The 15,296-nt window shown below is 45.5% G+C and overlaps 1 protein-coding gene across 3 annotated transcripts in view; it reads right to left on the reverse strand.

Moving 5' to 3' along the window:
* The window catches only part of LOC126580239 (protein roadkill), a 65,309-nt gene extending 58,843 nt beyond the window's left edge, over positions 1-6,466 (reverse strand). Inside the window, exons 1-2 of one of the 3 annotated variants that reach the window (XM_050243894.1) lie at positions 6,343-6,466; positions 3,397-4,879 (exon numbers count right to left, since the gene is read on the reverse strand). In XM_050243894.1, the coding sequence (XP_050099851.1) occupies positions 3,397-3,410 (14 nt within the window). In that variant the 5' untranslated portion in view covers positions 3,411-4,879; positions 6,343-6,466. Of the gene's footprint in view, positions 1-3,396; positions 4,880-5,353; positions 5,373-5,433; positions 5,543-6,342 lie in introns of those variants that run through there. The other 2 variants (XM_050243895.1, XM_050243896.1) reach the window with 2 other exon arrangements.
* Positions 6,467-15,296: the final 8,830 nt, after the last annotated feature.

Below are 15,296 nucleotides of genomic sequence, written 5' to 3' on the forward strand. Positions count from 1 at the left end.
AGCTTCACGAGTTCACCATTGGAGCAATAATCGCAATGAATATATTCTATATTTTGGACAAGCTGCTTCGCCAAAGGGTGTGTTTATGTTTTGAAATCCGAAAGTAGACAGAAAACTAGGCAAATATTAGATCGAGAAGCATGAAATGAAGTAATGGATGCGAGTAATTGCTATTTCCTCATCGGTGTTAATGTGCTCACTAACTTTTTCAGCTCACTAACTTTCTAACAGCTAACTAACTTTCTGTCTAAGAAGAATCTCTAATGCTACTTCGGTTTTTAAGAACAATTCGGTACATTATGGTGACCATTACTATCAGGCGATAGCGAAACATAGTCCAAAGTGGAAAATATCTGAAGAATCTTTGTGAATTAATTCTGATAGAACGCAATAAATGATCTTTCGAAATCATTTTAGAAGCATGAGAGGAAAACATGAACTTAAACATTTCGAAATCCTTGTGAAGTTATTGAACCAGCAGATCTATGAGTTCTTTATCAATCAATAGTACAATCTATATGAGTTTTACTTCAATTCTAATGCTATTAAACACGTCTCAAAATAAAATAAAAGGCTCCAGATTTGGTGCGTTGTTAAGTATGTGTTTGATAAGATTACTATCGTGGCTGTACGTCTGAAAAAAAGTTTTGCAAGTTTGCGTCATCTTACAACTTAAAATATGAAAGTTACTGTGAAAGCTGCTATCGCGGCCCCGAATCCAGGGACGGATTGACCGCACAGTAAAGCGATAAGCATTCAAATTTTTCACCTAATCTTATCGCAAAATGCCGCGATTAACCATGACATTCCAAACATACGGCTCCTTATATATGTTATAAAAAACCATGACATTCCAAATGCCCCAATTTTGCATGGTGTCATGTCGAATCGAGAAAAGTAAATGACATGCGATTTGCTTTTTATCATACACATTATATACTAGAAAATGTTACCCCTAATTCGATTTGAACAGGAATCATGTTGAGCTAAGGCGATGTATACCTTGAATCAAACTTTGAGAACGGTGTAATGGTGAAAGGAATTTGGCGATAGCACCGAAGCGCTGCTATCTAAAAAGGCTTGTCGAAACCAACAAGAGGCACACCTAACGCAATTGTTGGATTACGAATTATAACACCTGGCGCTGCAGTTCACTTTTTCTCAGCGCTCAGCTAATGGCGAGAGCCCGCCATCATTGGCATCGGCCGCGACGATCGCATAAATTTGCACCAAAAAAGAGACTCCCGGTGAATGGAATGGACATCACGGTTGCGGTGGCAACGGTGACAGAGCGTCAGCATAATCACAACGCACCAGGGGCAGACGCGAAGAAGTGAGCGTTTGGTCCGTGACAGACCAGGGGCAAATGTTAAGAAACGTCCCAAACGCACGCAGTTTGCCCGTCCAATGATCGTTGGGCCAATTAATTATGCTTCTCGTCGTCGACCTCTTCAACAGCAGAGCGGCATTCGACGAACGGAACGCAGCAATGCTGAAATATTAGTGGTCAAAATACGAATAAAATTGGTGAAAACGAAAATGGAAAAAACAGGCCACCAACCTGTGGGCCGGGGTGGGGTGAAAAGAGAACTATAAATACTGTTGGCCAAATAGCGGCACCCTTTACTCCCTCTTTTCCCTCCAACCCCGACATGATGGTCAGCAGCAGGCAGTTGGTGACCGCCGCCTGCCCCGAAAGTATGTCACCCGGGGAGGCCACAGTAACGAGGAAATAAGTCCATGGCCAATCGGAGCAGCAGACCTCCACCGGCGGCAGGCGAGAGAGACGACGCCGACTTCGGACGCTGCCTATGCGTCCACAGGTTGGCGAGGCCATCAACGATGACCATCGGATCACCCTGCTTCTGTGCTCCACCTTCCGTACCTTTTAGTGGGCTCGGCTCGAAGGCTTTTGGGCGCGCGCGCGCGCTCGTTCTAGTTCGAAGCCCTGGCCGGCGTGTTACGGTGATCTGAACCGAAACGAATTGAACGAACGGAGGATTGGTGGAGGACCAGCCATGGTTATGAACTACTTTTTTCCGGCATCGAAGCTTATCATTAGCCATTTAATAGGACAAAATGTCAAATTGTTGTAGTTATCAGGTCGAAAGTTAAATTGATTGCCGGCATTACAAGACCTCTTACGATGGCATATCGATCGTCGCCTACACGATTGTGTTTCGGTTTCTCTAGTCTCGAGATTAAGAGTAACACAACGTCACAATATGCTCACACATCGCAGCAACCATCGCTCGAAATCGAAAGCAATCGAACTTGTACGTACGTTACTTCCATACCATTCCCTCGACTCGAGTATTGCGCGGACAAGAGGCTTTTGAATAATGGAAGCGACACCAGTGTCACTGTAGGAGCTTGCCCGGAATTTCTAGACGAACAAATCGGACACCTCGGACAGACACGGTGCGCGATTGTAGACCCCATCCTATTAGCATTTTCGAAAACGAATCCACACACTGGCACAGAAGTAGAAGAACATCGCACTTTTATTTTCGTTTGGATGCACTGTGCATTGTACATGCAAGCGTGTCGTGACGGCAGCAGTGGGGTTGACTGTCGGTTTACATATGTGCCCCCGACCGCCTTCCTCCAGTGATAAATGTGTGCAAGAATTGAATCATTGAAACGCATCTCTAAGACCCAGACAGCGGTCGTTTCGAGGGCAGAACGGCGACCATTGAATATGCAACATCTGGAATGTAGATCTATAGCCGAACGGAGCACATGAATAGGAATTCGGTTTTGAGTTATCTGAAGGTAACAAAGTATTATTTCGCCAGTTAGAGTCTTGCAGAGATACAGAGTTAGGTTTTACTGAGGCTCAATATCGTTCGCTGCAACTCGACAGGAACATGATATGGGGCAGGACTTGATAAGATAACAATAAACCACAATATCCCCGAATCGGCGGTAGCAATTGATTTCTCGGTGCGGTCCCAATAACAAAAACCAACCAAACCCCCGTTCGCCGTTATCACTCTGCACGATTGGTGGGCGGAAGGGGTGTTCTATCTGAACTCATTTCATCTTTACCACAGGATCCTGACCTCGTAGTAGAACTACGCAACACACAGTGTGCTTTGAGAACAAGCGCACAGAGACCATAACGCTTGATAGCAACCCTAAACATTTGGTTCAAGTGTTGAGGTCGCCAAATCGGCCAAACACTCAGTTTTTTTCCAGAATACTTAGATCATGGCTGATAGACAGTTTGAAGACGTTGCTAAGGTAACCCTAGATGAAGTTGGCAGTAGTGTAGAGAGTAGCGACTAAGCTGTGGAGTGGCCCTGATCTTACACTAACTCAATCGAAATTCGAAGCAAGATTGATTGATGACGTGTATCAATCACAACAAATAGAGCTGATCATTCGACTTACCTGGCCAGAGCCATCCTAACATGAGAGAGTCCACCGAGGGGCAATGCTAAGGTATCCACGGTGAATGATTTTCTGGAAACGCCGGATCACAAAAGAAGGGGGTTGGGTGGTTACCCGATCTACCGGAAACTAAACCTCAGCTAGACGACGGGGAATGGGAGGGGGCCTGCGAACAAGCCCACAATGCAGCTCGAGCTCCAGCGTTTTGGTGGAACAGATCGCTTCCGATTCCTCTCTGCACCACAGCCACGACGCGACGATTTTGGGTCACGCGCTTTTCGGGTGACCCTTCACTCTCTCGTTTCACCTCGTTGTTTGTGGTGTTGTTGTTGGCGTGCTGGTGCTGGTGTTGGCGCTGGTGTGCGTGTACCTTTCACAACGATCCTCCAACTTCTTCTTTGCGGAGGCCCCCCCAAACTAGCTTCTTTTCTCGCTCACACTCTTTGGCTAATCTACACTTCGATTGCTTCGTATTCCATCGACGCCACGATGGAACGCTCGCCACAAGGTTGCCACATTTAAGCAACTCTGGCCGCCTGCCTTTCTGTCGTTGCTAAGCGTGCCTATGCTGTTGCTGCTGGGGGCAACCAGTGCTTGCCGACACCAAATTTTGCTCTTCACCGTTTCACTTGAAAAGCACGAATTTTCGTGGCACACGATCGCAGCTGTTGCTGTTTCTAAGTTTTGTTTTTCCTTTCCTTGCTTTTTAGTTCATCAGACATTCGATTTGTGTGCGCGATGCGTAATGCAGCGGTAGGGGAGGCTGCACGACTTTGCTTTTTCCTTTCTCTTTCACTCTTTGCTATCTTCTTTCTACTTCACTTTTTATCGAGATTTCACTCGTCGGTTTCTGCTCATCCTATCTTTTCGTATCAACTTTTTTTTCTTTTCTTTTAGCTTGCTCTCTTTCGCTCACTTCTCACCACCCACGTACGAACGCACGCACGCACGCCAGCACAAACACACAAACACAAATGCACACAATTATTTTCCTCTGGCTTTTTCCAATTTTTCTCCGAGATCGCTGGCCAATTTACATTACTCTATAGGAGCGTTGTTTCACTTTCACGTTTTTTCTTTTGTTTCACGATAACTTTTCACTGAACACGTCTTGGCCACAGTATAGGCACACTGTTTGATCGTTTCACGGTTTCACCTCTCTACCCTTACACACAACATCCGCGTGTCGTGAGGCGTCAGCTATTTCGCACTTTCCACCAGCATTCCGAAATAACTACACTCTAGGCTCACGCGGCTTTAGTTTTACGCCCGTGGAAAGACGAAACTATCCACCACTCGGATTAACCAGCACACAACCGCTAGAAACTGCCGCTTATCATTGGTGCTGAAGCAAGGCAAGCGGTGTTTGGGCGTGCGAGATCGCACACGAGCACGATCACGATCACAAGTGACTCATCTGCATCACAAGATTGCCTATCACAATTAGTATCACCGCAAAAAACCAACACGGAACCAATGAGAACTGCAGTGGAATGGGATCAAAAACAAATATTACAATAATCAACAGAAAATGGTCGCACAAAATCATGTGTACTAGACGACGCTCAGAGTCCTGGCATATTCAGGGCCTGCTCGGTTTGCACGAGAGAGAGAGAGAGAGAGGTGTACAGGTCATGTTGACCTTTCGACGGACTAAAACAATAGAGTGCAGGTGACCTCGTGTGTTGCTTTCGCTGCGCTGTCCTAGTAGTATGAGCGGCCCGGTAATCCGATTCTGTGGCAACAATACCCCCCCCCCCCCCCCCCCCAACCCTTCCAAGACACGACACACGACGATATCTCTCGTGAATATGGAAAGCCTTCAACAAGCGAGCAGGCAAGCTTGTTGGCGATCGCACACCACCTCGCGATGCGGTGGCGGTCGATGTGGACGGTTTTTGTTTTCTTTCACAATTCGTGTGACACACTTGCACACGGGGTGGTGTGTGGGGCCCACCGTGTTTGGCTGTGTTGTTTGAAGGTTTTTTCGTGCGCTTTCATCAATTGCCTTCACTAATGGTGGCAATCGTTACGTACACTTTCGATGACGACCACGATGACTGCAGCACCGTAATAATGACAATTCACTTGTACACTAATATTGGACACAATCGCAGTAGCAGGGGCCGAAATATGCAGGATAATTCAAATTACGAGAGCTGGATCATTGTTGCAAAGCATGCCAAGCGATTCTGCTGCTGGCCCTCCATTGTGCGCCACACAACAAACACACGCAGCACTTGACACGGTTTGCACGATGGCCCCAAGGGGGGGGGGGGGGGGGGGGAGGGGGGGCTTGTGCACTTGTCGTGTCGTAGTGGGCCATACACGTGTCGTTCGATCTCACAAACACACACACGCACACAAGGCACACACACACAGCTAAAAGGCTGGATCCGCACGCACGCACGGTCTACTACTCGCGAGTAGTGTGTACCGTAAAATCGGATAACGTGTAACCCTAGTATGTGCCGCCCCTAGCTCTCTCTCTCTCTCTCTCTCTCTCTCTCTCTCTCTCTCTCTCTCTCTCTGTGCGCTGAAGGCTTTAGTGTGAAATAGTAGATGGCACCCGGCGGTTCTCGAGTCAAGGTTAGTTAAGGAAGTGGACCCGTTTCCTTTCCCGTTTCTCCACCAACCGCCCGCGGGAGGAGTGCGCGCGTGTCAGGCGGGCACGTGTATCAACCTCAGCAACAGCGGCAAAGAGTGCGGCGAAACCTTGGCGACGACGGGGACGGAGACTGGCACTGTTTCAGTTTTGTTGCAACTCCGTGTCGCCACTAGTGTGACCACTGAGACACTGCGCACTTGCCGATCGCACCGATTTTTCTTCTGTTTTTGTTGTGGGATGACAACACAACAGCGGCACTTTGAATCCTTGCAAACCGCGCAAAGGACCTTTGATAAAGGACACACAAACGCTGGATGATGATGTTTGTTGCAACGTACCACACACAGCACAGTAAATATCGAAATCCGCGTGAATGAAAAGGAGAAAACTTGGAAATGCGAAGCGCGCGAACGAAACACCGAGCAAGCACACACCTCCGGACCCATGCAGCGAATGGCGTGCGAGAAAAATCCTCCCGGCCATCGAGACACCGACCGCACCGACACCGGTTGCTAGAGTAGTAGGCCGACGCAAGCGAGCCAGCTAGCTCTCTCGCGAGAGCCCGGCCACCGTGCGAGTGAGCAGAGCAGCCGATGAGACGGCGCTTGGTTTTCGATCGCGATTTCAATCGATTTTTTTTACTTGAATCAAAACTTATTTTGCAAACATTTTTAAATTTATAACATCTCAATGAACAGCTGTAGCGATTTCACGGGTTACACGCTAGAGTTTCAAAATGTGCGTTGACGAAATGGAGTTCAAAACTGCTACAATCAACCAGAAAAATGAAATGTTTGAAACTCATCTTATCAGCCTTTGGAGAAAGGAATCAAAGTAAACCAGCTGTGTTTGGGAAACAGATCCATGCGATCGATCGATCACAATTCTCTCTTTCTCTTTTTCTCTTTCGCTCTCGATTTTGCTCCCCTTTTCAGCAAACGAGCACGTTTCGACCGTTTCTCTCTTTTCTCGCGTGGAAAAGATCGATCGAGTCGCAATTTAGCTCCGATTTGTTTCGACTTTCTGCCCATAATATCCTAGCAGCGTTCAAGGTTATCAGGGAAATGGATCACACGCATTTAAAAAAAACAATTCGTAGTTGGTAGGAAAACGTCGGCTTCTTTCACTTCTCTCTCTCGCTCTGTTCATCGCTTTCTCACACCAACTCTCATCTTCACTCTCTCTCGCTCTCTCTCTCTGTCTTTTCTTCGCGATCGCGGTGGTGCAGGATCTGCACGGATGCATCCGGGTGCATCGACGCTGATAATGTATTATTTCTTGATTAGATGAGACAACTGATAAGCACATGGAGGAGAATGATCGTACTAGAGAGATTTTTTTGTTGCAGCTTTTGAGCGATTTTATTGCATCTCATTATGATTCAATTATATTCAATGGAAGAGATCTGAGAAATTATTTGAAGCACTTGTCTGACTCATCGGGCATTTTCATTAAATGCGGGTTTAATGCAGTTAACAGAAAATGAAACTTTGTTCGAATCATTTTTCTTACCGCATTAGAAATGGAAAAAGAAAGAACCTCAATTGAAAACTAAGCCGAATCGAACAAGAACCCAGCCGCCGTCAAGCCATCCGGCTTAAGAGAAAGCTAAATAGAAGGGGACGAGAGAAATCTTACTGCCACAAGTAAATCTTACAAAGGAAAAGGAAAAAAACACGAATCAACAAATACAGCCCAAGAAAATGGGCGCACGCAGCGAATGAGGTCTCCAGCTGGGGAGCAAAGGCTGGCAAAGCGACGATACGATGCGCGAGACGGTCTTTCTGGGTTGATTTAGAGTTCAATACAGACTCCAGTTGTCTCCATCTTCGCCAGTCCTCTACATTTACACACAGACACACACCTCATCTCAGGGAACATTGCATTGTGCGTAGAATGGGAAATGACAGGCGTAAGAAATCGGGAACATAACATCTTCTGCGCCAATATCAGCCAACTACACGAGAAACGAAACCGTCTCTACGTCTTTCGTATTTTTCCCTTTTTGTGCTTGCTTTTAGTGTCTATCAACAACTACAACATCCAAACAGGAAATCTCTTGTGCGAAACAGATGCTGATAAAACCATTATCGATTTGTTTTGAATTCTTTCTCCCGGACTGTAGTGTTGCGAAGTATAAAGATGCTTAAAATTAAAAGAAATCTTCCATGACTTGGTATATAAAATACAAAAGAACTCTGTAAACTTTATCTGAAATTACCTGTGTAGATGGTTTCATAAACTGATTCATCGATTTATCAACCGATCAATGCAAATGAGAACACTAGAGCAGTACACAATGTACACATCTCTAAAGATCCTCACTCCCAGATCCTCTTCATCGTCACGCAATTCGGCGAACGATCAACCGCAACTACACTTAAAAAAACACAGATGTTCTCCAATTTCATTTTAACATCCGCTCATGAGGCTGCAAAGTGCTCATGTTACAGTCCCAAACAATCGAATGAACTTTCGGGTCTCGCCATATTTGAGCGTGTGAGCTGCCGACCGGAAACCGCAAATATCCTTGCCCTGGATCCAGTGATCGATTCACGATGCCATCATCGTGTGGCTTCCATACGGAGTGTCAATCTTTGACAAGTATGTAGCAATAGTATGAAGTATCAGTATAAGAAGAATAGAAAAATGTTGTTGGTCCCTCACGTCTACATGCTACAGTAGCCGTTCTAAAGATTCCCGTGAGATTTCTAGGAATGAATACCGGTTTGGTTGAAGGTCTTGGCGGAAGTGGTTCTCCCTTGTTGAACTACGACTTAAAGGGAACTTGACGTTGTGCGGTCAAATGTCCTTGGTAATTGTGGAGTGTATTCGTAATCAACTCGCTAAATAATTTTATTTTTTTTCATTTATCAATTAATGTTATAAGAAAAAATATCTTCAACAATCATAACTTCCAACACCAGTTGTACTATCAAAACATAAGAAAACTGAAACCATCGAGTACGTTGTGACATGGATACTAGATCGATGCATGTAGGTCAAGTTTTCCATGTTCTGGTAAGATAAAACTTTTTCGTCGCATGTTTTAGCGATCTTTGGATAATTTATATTTTGTTAAAATAAAGTATAGAGAGAATAGATGAACTTCTAATAAATCAATGTTCTGATCAGATGTTCTAAATACTTGAAGTCAAGTATAACGCTCGTAGAAAGCATATTTCATGATTAAAACCATATGGTTACGCATTTAAAACATCGACAATGCGTAGTGTAATGTTCCAGTTATTCAAAAAGAGGTTACAGAGCAAAACCAATCCAGCGTTACTAACTCGCTGGTTCGCGACTGCCTTTAGTGGTTCTACCGCTACCAGTCGTTAGTGACGAAATGATTAATAAAGCACGTCACACGCTTAATTGGGCCGCCCGTGGGAGTTGCGATGCATTGCCTGACCTACTACTACCACTACCACCACCACTAACACTCCCATTACACACAGCCACTAGCAGCGCGACGTCGGTTCAGCTGCGGATACAAATAGTTGACAATCCACAGCCCTTCGAGTACAGCTAAAGCCTTCGCATTGGCACCAAGTAAACCAAGCAAACAAGCAGCCGTCACCCCGGAAAGAGGTTGAACTAGTTCACCACCTACTTTTTGCCACACACTTTCATCCTACAAAACCTACGGGGAAACTGACTTCATGCGGCACACACCTCGAGTTTCATTCTGGTTTCTGGGCTCCACCACACTGCCAAGGTGTCGTTTGTTACACTTCCCCAGATGCATTCGGATGAGTCACGAGGCGAGGTTACCCATGGCACTGTCTCCTGGAGCTGGAGCGAACCCATTATGTAGCAGCACCGGGAGAGCCGTTACCAGTGATGGATAAACGCCATGAAACAGCATGCGTCAGCATAATTATTGCAATTACCCTTGTTCGATGACAAAAAAGGCAAGGCAAACTGTTGGAGAAAGTAGAATGATTTTCACCAGTTTTCTGTCGAAAAAAAAACCTATTACACCCCTCACCAGAACAAAGAACTGGTAAAATCGTTTATGTTCAACATGTTTATACAACAAAATGTATGTTTATCGTGTTCGTATTGCTTCACTATTTTGTTTGTAATTGATTTGTGGCCAAATTATTATATTGTATCTGTATTTTCGTCTTCGCCTCATGGCTTCTAGTGAATACATTTTATTGTGTTCTTTATGTTTTTCGATCCAATTGCCATTAAATTGTACCTCTTCTTTCTTGATTCAGTACCACACAGCCATTCGTTACTGCCGGGTCACCACTAACACCCCGGGAAGAATACAATTAACATTGCCATTTGTTCTTGGCAAAAGAAGAAATGTTGGTATTTGTTTATTTTTGTAGTGTTTTGACCACCAGCCGCATGCTTTTCGCCCTACATTTTACGCTCAGCAAACCAAACACAATGACTTCTGGTCGAATCAGCGACGAATTCACTCTTGCCAGGCCATTTATCTGGGCCACACAAATACGCAAACTTCCGGCATGGTGTACGTGTGCATGTTCATATTGATACAGAGTTGGCCCAAAGAAATTGAAGCCCTGAAGAATATCGAGGGCATCTGGTATTCCTCAATGATTACAGTCCATATCCTACCCATATTCAGGCGTTTTTTTCATATTAATGTTATGGAAATATTCTCTCCATCTCTTTCATGTTGGTGATACGTGAATAGATAGAATAAATTGTTTGATTCTCTCAACATTGCGCAACACAATATAGCAATTTAGTCATTTTTATATAAAAAAAGACTCTTGGCAGAACGATGAATCCGATAAAGCATTTCTCGCGGCGCAACACCCTTTCCTTACTTTCCGTCTTCCACTTAGCGACGAGGTGATCTAGAACGGTGAGAAACGACCGTCGGACAATGCAAACCCAACAGGCCAGAAGGCCATCGGAAAGACGATCCGTTGGAAAATAAAATGCGACTAAAAAAACAACTTTTACGAACATAGTGAGCGTGGAAAAGGCAAAGGCCCATCACATCAGACTTTTCATTTCCGCTCTATTTACCACCCGGCTACTAGATGCTGAATTCGCCAATGCCAAGCTCTTCGGTTATCTGCCTGGTGTTGGTTGAACGTTGAAGCCAAGGGCCATGGCATGACCGCTTCGCTTTACCATGTCGTTTGTTCTCTCCCAAGACTCATCAACTATAGACGACCGCTGTCTCTGTGCGCTGAGCTAACCGTGTGCCCTTACCACGTATTTGCAAGCAGTATACCAGCAAACAAAGGATAACAGATCTACAGGGACATAATGCTGCTGTGAATGAAACTTTGCAGATACTTCACTCAATAGTTTCCTTTTCTTTGTTAAATAAGCACATGGTTTATATCAGTAGTGTATTTTTAACCATCAATAAAATACATAGATGCGTTTGGAGATTCTTTTAAAAATTATAGCATCGATCGAAAAAGAACGGGCGGAAAAAATTAATGCTGCCCCGATAGAACTCATATCATTAGCAATAGCTGATATCAACACATCACCTCTATGGCTGCTATGAAGCACTTGTTCTTGGGACACTGAATTATTTGATTCCCAACATGGCAACCGTTGCATCGTTCACAGCCAACTGCGCTAGGACGAATAGTGCAGTGGTGACGAGTGAAAAAGGATTACCGAATAGCTCCAGCCATCCGATGCCAATGCTGAAATGGTCATCTGCTCCCATGTACAACGTTAGGTTCACAACATCTTTGCCATCCCATTCGACAACAAGGTAGATGGTAGAGTACCGTGCAAAATGCTAATACTCTTTTTATGACTCGATGTTCACCCTCAGCTTCAGGTTAGTTCATTCCATCTACTAAGCCTCCATCTATCTAGGCTGCATCTGCCAGGAGCGATCCAGAAGATTGCAACAGAAGCAGTATTGGTTAGGAGTAGCGTTGTACAGACGCCTTTCGATGGTACTCGTTTGCGAATACATTGTAGGTTCGTTAAGGTACTGAAACGGGGTATGCACATAGGTTGAGCTCGGTTTATGTACAGGTGACGATAACCTCAGGACCGTTTGATTGCAAATCCTTCCCATGTACTAGCAACCAACTCGTACGTACGTTCGTTTGCGGACAGCACACATGCCAGTCTTTACTGTATGTTATACATAAATACCCTTCATTTTGACAGATAAGACGATTCCAATGTTGTAGTTATGGTGGTGATAATGTTATCCACATTCAAACTTAGAAGAATTGCACTTAGGATGTAGGCATTGCAAGTCAATGTGCTTGGAGGAAAAAGTTTGCGAATGGCTTTCGCATCGAAATAGAAAGCATAAGAGATAACCAAGAGGCAACAAACCTTCCAACTGTGTGCAGAGAAGCCTCCTTTATTTCAACTTAAATTTCCAAAGCGGTCCACACGTCGTACCTGAAAGTGGAAAATTAAAATAGTGTGAGAAAAGTAGTTAATAACACGATGATCGGATGGCGTTTATCCGAGGCATGTCCATGAAGGGTGCGTCGATTTGCTGGGCAATGCATTTTGAGGTGCAGCGCAACTTTTCTATCACGTTTATATAGGTAGATTGCTCCGGGTGGTGAGCAAGTAAATCGAAGCCAAAGTCCTAATAATCCAATAACATCGAATTAATCGCTGCCTAGGCAATGACCGCAAAATACACGCCACGAACAAACACACAGGCCCCCGCCAATCGGCAATCGGCACGGTGTGTTGGGTGTTCGGTCGGTCTGTCCGGCCACCGGCAACGCCGCTCCGCACGGTTAGCGCCAGCACGCCGTTGCAAATTAATGCAACATGATGCACACGCAAGCACCGACGGTTGTGGCCAGCTCCTCTCCCGTACGCCAAGCGGCCACCGTTGCAATGATTAGCTGAGCTGGTTTGTCCACACGCCGAGCTTTGTCGTGTTGTGCAAATCGTAACACCGAACACCGCGATGACCAATAATGTCTTACTTTCAAGCGTCAGTCATATGCATTCTACAATAGGGATCGGAGAATAAAGTGATGAATGGGTTAACGAAAAAACAAATGTCTATACACTCAAGAATTGTGTACTGCACTTTGTCTCGTCAATGCTTAAAAATAAATGATCAAATCAGTTACGAAGTGTCCAACAAATTCATTTGAATATCGGTACCTCCTTCCAAACCGAGATTATTATCGCATTGAAAGGCATACAAAAATATCTCGTTAAAGGGTTTATATTAAAAACACACTCACGCACTACACCTTCAATTGCCCTGCGTGGTACATTCTCATAAGTTGCCATTGAGGCGGACTTTATCAAGATCAAAGTCCCCCCGCAAATGCTCTCGCCAAGTGCTAGCGTAAAGTGTGTAGCATGTTGAAACGTTTTGTTAATCGATTTACGATCACTCGTTTACATGCGTGGTGCTGATCATGTAAGCAGTAATTCTGTGGGCCGCCTTGGTTGCAGTAGAGTAGTCTGTGCAATTGGAATTAATGTCTTGAACTAAGAAAAGGGGTGGTGATCGTTCCGCAGATTCTTCACTTTTGGCAAAGCAAATGAAACAGAAAGTAGTTTACCGCAATTCCGGATTTGAAGTGAATGTGTGAAAAGATTGCTGATGTTTAGCTGTGGACTGGGGTCTTGTTCTTAAATGGTATCACCACCTTAACCCTCTACCGTTAATAGGTAAAACCATCCTGGAGAAAGTAATGCTCCTTCGCAGTCAGCGAATCCGTGAGTCACGTCGTCTTTTACCAGCCTCCGGTATACATTTATTCGGATACAGAGGGCGGTATAAGAAGGGCGAACCATTGCTCATCCAAACTTGTCTGCCTCATACTGTCGTACGGCGTCGTCCGAGGCGGCATCAGGTCCAAGGCACGGTAGCAACGCATCGTAGCCGAACGGGACCACCACCGCCAGCCAGCAATGGCAGACAAGCCGTGCGATCATCTCGTATCAAAGAAAGGAGGGAGAAGTGAAACCGACGCGGTAAAAATTGAAACAAAGGCCGGGAGGTCCACTCTTATTTGGATCATGGCCGCCAAGCCACCGGGGATCGACCATGAGCCCACCGACAGACAGTGGCAAATGAGGGCACAGAATCGAACTCTTCGCTGTTTCCCCCCTACTCGCCCTCCACACCGGTCACCAGTCCTGACCTACTAGCTTAAATACCATCACTACCACTCGAAACCACCAAAAGGGTCCGTCCACGACCACGAGCCCGGTGGAGGGGGGGGGGGAAACACTCGGTTTTTAGGACGACGATCGACGTTTCCTTCTCGTCGAATCCATTTTCCCTGTACCCAGGTCCCAGACGCAGCGCCCTTATGCTGCTCTAGTCGGCTTGGTCGTTGCCTTGGTTACACGTTTGGGGTTATGCTTTCGGATTAATCTGACCGAGAGATGTGCTCGGAAGCGTGTTGAGTGCGTCCTTTTGCGAGGCCTTCGATTCGTCATCGACAAGCGCACTCAATGGACGGGCGGACGGGGACGCCTGTGTATCTATAATTGACAGACGGAAAGGACCAATCCAGATCCAGGCTCCGGGCACTGGTTGCGTTCACTCGCTTCGGTTGCATTCGGTGGTCTCATCATCATCCTCATCATCATCGTTTTGCCCAGCGGGTCTCTCGGAACGAATCTTTCGAAGGTGAACCCTGGCTGGCCTGGTCTGGCCGGGCATGGCCGTACAATGCAATCCGCACAATCCTTATAATTCGGTTCCAGCGCCAGCGCCAGCGCCCTTTCATCGATGATGGGAAGCCGCAAGGCGCCTTGCGAAAGATACCACCGCAAGCGAACGCGACCTCAATTTGCTGCCCGTGCTGTACAGAGTGAGGTCAACTGATCCAAGGATACGAGAAGCGGCACGACACTACCATACTTCCCCTCTGTCTGTGCTGGTGGCGTACACTGGCCTTTTATCCTGTCAGATGCGCCTTCTCTCGTGGGAATTTGGCGAATTTGCCCGCCTTTTCCAGTACGATTGGTTAGCGGGATGTTTTTGTTTGAAAAAAAAAAAATTAAGCACAACAAGTTGCTGCAAGTTCTTTCTGAACTGATCAGTAACAGAATAATCATTTCGCTTAACAAAAACAGTATAAACATAAATATAAGAACGGTCAGTTCTTATTTACTACAACATACAGGAATACAAAACATTATATTGGTACGAGTTAATGAGCTTCTGGTACCTCTTTTTAGACCCACAACCTTTAATTGATTTTAAAATCCAATTTTTAATTTCAATTTTTAAAGATAAATACATCGACTTCATCCCCCATTCATGCCCTTGTTTGGGTCAAAGGTAGGATAGCGCTATACGCACAGCACGGCC

The sequence above is a fragment of the Anopheles aquasalis genome, chromosome 2 (assembly GCF_943734665.1).
Source record: "Anopheles aquasalis chromosome 2, idAnoAquaMG_Q_19, whole genome shotgun sequence".
NCBI classification, from domain to species: domain Eukaryota; kingdom Metazoa; phylum Arthropoda; class Insecta; order Diptera; family Culicidae; genus Anopheles; species Anopheles aquasalis.